Here is a 4,818-nt window from a genome sequence, read left to right as displayed (position 1 = left end):
ATACAAGAGCTAGATATTTATGCAAATAAAGATGATCCCAAACGGTTGAACTTTGCTAATAATAATACCAGAAAATAGGGGGAACATTGGGAAGAAATTGTATCAAAGGCATTCGACTGAAGGAAGACCTACGGAATGATGTAATTGGTGGAAAAGGAATGAAAAATATATTTTATATTTTGATGTACACTTTTCTGGTTCTGTTTCAGTTCTATAAATCCTATTATTTTCCAAAATTCTAAAGCAAATCTCTCATCAAAATAGCCTTAGTCTTGCCTGTAACTCTTTTCTTTCTCATCCAAAATTTCCAAATTCGCTTTCCAAAGCATTTCTCAACAAAACAGAAGACGAAAATCGTTTTTCGCTTTCTCAAAATTCCTCTAAATATTTTTAGTACCAAAATCTACTAAGGAACCACCGCCAAAATGAAGTACTATCCCGATGCGAACGTTTGGTTCTTTGTGGACAAGCCCAGCTGCATGAGCAGCTACCAGAAGTATCCCAAGTGGCACAGCTGGAAGCTGGAGAATCGCAGCACCAGCCGCGTGATGCACTACTGGCGCGACACGGAGGGTGTCAAGATGCCGGAGGTGAAGCGGAAGGATCTGTACTTTACGAACTGGCCCAAGACGCGCATCCGGCCACAGGCCTGCCTCGGCATGCTCTATGCCACCGGCTTCCGGTTCATAAGACTCAGCAAGGCACCGCCAGCGGGCTTCAAGTGTGCCCCGCTGCCCATCAATCTGGCCACGGCGCAAGTAGTCAAGGGTAAGTGGGCGTGGATTGTGGGACAACTTATGGGTTGGATGGTAATTTTCTTACTCTGTTTGCTTTGCAGTAAACCTCGCCAAGAAACGCAAGGCGGACAGGAAGGCCGCCAAGAAGGCCAAGGCGGCGGCTAAGCTGGCCAAAAAGGAGGCAAAGGCCAACAAGGGCAAGAAGGGCGGCAAGGCAGGCGATCTCAAGCCAAAGGTCATTAAAACCTATGAAAATGTTGATAAATAATAAATAAAAATTGCACTTTTAAACGATACTTTAACTGCTGCATTACTCTCGTTTGGTTTTTGGGGGTAAGCTTCCACTTTACCCCACAGTTACTGCAGCGCCTCCGGGCGACTCTCCGCGCTTGGCTGATTGCCTGCATTTAATCAAATTAATTAATGGCACATTTCACATTCATCATTTGCCCGGCTGCATACTCGCATTTTCTCCCAGCCGCAGTCACAGTGCCCATTCCCAGTCCCATTCCCCGTTTCGTTTCTTTTCGTTTCGTTCCTCTGCTCCGGATCACCTCCAGCCTGGGGGCCAGCCGCCTGCACCGCCTTCATGGCTGATTGCCATTGCCATCTCCGTCGCCATCGCACTGCTTTCCCACAACTTTTTGTAGTGGCCTTACCCTCTGGGAGCAAGGGTATGATGGGTTTGAGTAGGTGTTTGGCCAGCAAAAACTTATTTGACTTTCTTCCTCTACAACGTTCTAGCTGACATCCAAAAAGCCAGTCCAGGGCCACTGGGGGGAGAATTCATACTTATTCACCACGCTCTTTCGGCTCTCAGAGAGACAAGCGCTAGAATGGGAAAGAGATAGAGTAATTTCCCCACTGTCCAGGGTGTCCTTAGCTTCTATTCTCTGAAGTCTTGCTACCTCCTTGTTTCGATCGCTCTCACTCTCTCCCTCCTTTTTTCTCGGCACAAATCAACCAACTGCGAAATTCAATTGAAAATCGTTGAATGCAAGTTAATCAGTTCGCTTCGCTACGCTAATTATGCGGCCACTGTGTGGCTGTCTGTCTGTCAGTCCTTCTGTTTGTGTAAATGTTGAGGATACATACAGCTATATATATGTATATATATATATATATATCACACACACACACACACAAACACTGTGTAACCAAATTATTTGGCCAACGTATGGAGTGGAGTGGCTTTTTGGAATGGCTTTGATGTATTTTCTCTCATTGTTTATTGATAAAGAATTGGTTGCAAATGCAACAAAAACAATTCAACTTGTGTACAATATGCTTTTGTTTATGTGCACTAAGTCGCAAATGGAATTTACAGCATGAAAATATCATCTTTTACGCATAATTCATGTTACAATGCCAAGAAAAGTCTCCCAATATTGCATTTCGGTGGCCTTTTGGGAGCTCTAGAAGCAATCCCTAGTAATCCTAGCACATCTGACACTTGTAATGCCTGACTTTAGCTATAAAGAACACAAATTTAAGCTATATATATCTATACATATTTTCTACAGTTTACAAAATTAAAATCAAACTTTTGCGCCATGCACAGAAAGCCCCCAAAACTGAACAATGAGGACAGGCAGAATTTTGTGGCCACACGGATGAGTGTGCCGCTCTTTATGCTCTCACGTAGGTCGTCGAACGAGCGGTCCTTGCCCCAGTGTTATCCTTTCCGCTCCCACAGGTAATCGCATCAGGGAGGACACACTGCCGCAGGTCAAGGCGCAGTTTAAGTTGGCTGGCAAGCACTACAATCAGGATTGCAAGAAGGGTAAGCGTTTCCAAGGGAAGCTTGCCACATAAATCCAACGTTCTGTTCCTTCCACAGAGAACCGCGGCGAAGGCGCCAGCAAGGCCACCTTCGATCACTATCGCCGCATTACGGGTTATGACAAGCAGCCAAAGAATCCATTTCCGGAGCGGCGTTCCCTCCGCATCGATCGCAACATGACCACGTGGAAGGACTGGCAGCTGCCGCCGAACCATTATGGCGTGCCACCGGTGCCGTACCTCAGCAAGATGGGCTCCAAGGGCACGCGTTTCGCCAAGCCGCACACAAATCACAGTCGCGTCTGCATCAAGCCGCCGCCCTTCAAGTTCTACGACCTGTCAGCGGAGATTGAGCGACTCTTCAAGCGGGACAATGTGCAGAAGGGCGTCTTTCTGTCGAGTAAGAAGCAGCAGTTTAACCTCTAGATATTACTCAAATGATTCCGTACCTTAGATGCACGCGATCGTCCAGCCACGACCCGCTTTATGGTCAGCAGTCAGACTGGCTGCCGGCGTAATCCTGCTGATCCGGGGCCGTCTGACACCCACACGAGCATCTACGAAGTGCAGAAGAACATGGCACGCGTGAAGAAGTCGGCGCCCCCCAATCCGCATCTGTTTCTGCGCCATTCATGTGTGCCCACGAAGCCCAGCTTGATGCTGAGGCGCCACATCAGCTTCGAGCCGGGGCCGGGGCGTTACAAAATCCGCAACGCGGGAGCCTGTCCCTGTCCATCGGGCAAGATCAGCAAGCCGGGCCTGCAGCTGCTGATTGATGAACAGAAGCGATTAAAGTTCCGACGCCTGCCGTACAAACGCATCAAGCAGGAACGCTACTGCGAGCCGGATTGGGCGCATGTCGAGGGCGGGGGACACAAGCACGTCTTTGTCATGTCCAAGAAGGACTTGCCGCAGCCGCCGAAGAAGGATGTGCTGGCCAAGAAGGAGGGCAAGAAGCCGGAGAAGCAGCTCAATCTCTTTGCCGATGCCAAGTACATAAATATGGTGAACAATCCGCTGCACATTCCCATCTCGGTGCGCAACTTCCCAGTGCCTCAGTACGTGCCAAAGATCGTCTACAATTGCGTGGCCAAGCGCGCGGTGCGTAAGCAGCTGAAAAACAACAAGAAGATCGCCTTCAACAGCGGCCAGGAGCGCTGGAAGGATGCGGACCGTCCGCTCCAGCTGACTGCGCGCCAGTTGGAGGCCATCAAAGAGAGTCTGCCCGAGGAGCGGCGTCTCGTCGATCACCCCGTGCTGCTGCCCTCTGCACAGATCACTGGCAAACTGTTCCACGTCCCCGACCACCAGAAGGTCACCTTCATGCCGAAGCTGCGGAAGCGTCTGTTCAAGTTCCTGCCGATTCCAGGGGCCAAGGTGTTGGTCACTGACGGGGATATACGCCCCAACATTGTCTTCGATCCTGATAATCCCTCCGGCCTGTTCCGCCGTCCGCTTGACGAGAAGAAGTTCTTCAAGGACTCGGTGCTGAAGCTGCTGGAGGCCAAGAGGAGCACAGGTACCCTGACGACAGCCACGAGCATGCTGAGCACAGCCTCCCACCATACAATTGTTAATGCCGTGGACGCCGAGGCGGACACAGAAGCCACCGAGACCGCCCAGGCAACCGATCCCACCGAGGATCCTGGCAAGCGCTCCGGAACGGTTGTCGTCTTCAATGAGCAGAAAAACAGGTCCTCAGCTCTTTCGGTTCGTGCTGGGTCCGCCTCCAAGGAGCTAACTCGTGCTGGGTCCGCTTCCAAAGAGCCAGCTCGCGCTGGGTCCGACTCCAAGTGAGCTGCTGGCTCTGCTCCCTACGACGATTGAGGTCACAATTAAAATTTAACAAAGATTCACGTTTACATGCATACTTACATATGTATGCATGTACATTCATACATATGTACATACGTACATAGTTATAATCTTTTTCCTTTTTTGATTTATGTTGCATGCTCCAGAAAATTCCAAAAGCCACACACGGGACTGCCAGTGATGACGGCCGCAAATAAAGAAGCTAGAAATGCAAAGAAAACATAAAATAGCGTTTTGTTTTATATTTATGGAAAAATCTGCAAAAGTCTGATTTTGTCTGCGCTCTCCCACGTCGTCATTTTGTTTTACAGTTACTTTTCTGTACTCTGTCGCTGTAGACGCTGGAAACACGGAGAACACGGAGAGCCAGAGAATCAAAAAAAAATCAATCAGCCTTCATATACTGTGCTCCGCGACCATTTCTATAATTTGCATTTAAAGCAGAGCAAGAACTTTTTATTCTCCTTCCTCTTAACTACTTGTT

The 4,818-nt window shown here is 49.0% G+C and overlaps 2 protein-coding genes across 2 annotated transcripts; both read left to right on the top strand.

Annotated features, from left to right (window-relative positions):
• Positions 1–332: 332 nt before the first annotated feature.
• On the top strand, positions 333–1,028 carry LOC117583618. Its single transcript, XM_034272067.1, has 2 exons — positions 333–768; positions 839–1,028. Exons 1-2 carry the CDS (start codon positions 426–428, stop codon positions 1,003–1,005), a joined length of 510 nt encoding a protein of 169 aa, XP_034127958.1. The 5' UTR covers positions 333–425; the 3' UTR covers positions 1,006–1,028.
• A 1,196-nt stretch (positions 1,029–2,224) lies between these two features.
• Positions 2,225–4,353, top strand: LOC117591923. The gene is made up of 4 exons (XM_034285315.1): positions 2,225–2,378; positions 2,434–2,520; positions 2,578–2,919; positions 2,974–4,353. The coding sequence occupies exons 1-4, from the start codon at positions 2,291–2,293 to the stop codon at positions 4,314–4,316; spliced, it is 1,860 nt and encodes a 619-aa protein (XP_034141206.1). The 5' UTR covers positions 2,225–2,290; the 3' UTR covers positions 4,317–4,353.
• The last annotated feature ends 465 nt before the right edge of the window (positions 4,354–4,818 follow it).

This window comes from Drosophila guanche, unplaced genomic scaffold (assembly GCF_900245975.1).
Source record: "Drosophila guanche unplaced genomic scaffold, DGUA_6, whole genome shotgun sequence".
NCBI classification, from domain to species: Eukaryota; Metazoa; Arthropoda; class Insecta; order Diptera; family Drosophilidae; genus Drosophila; species Drosophila guanche.
This window is presented reverse-complemented; position numbering and strand designations above follow the sequence as displayed.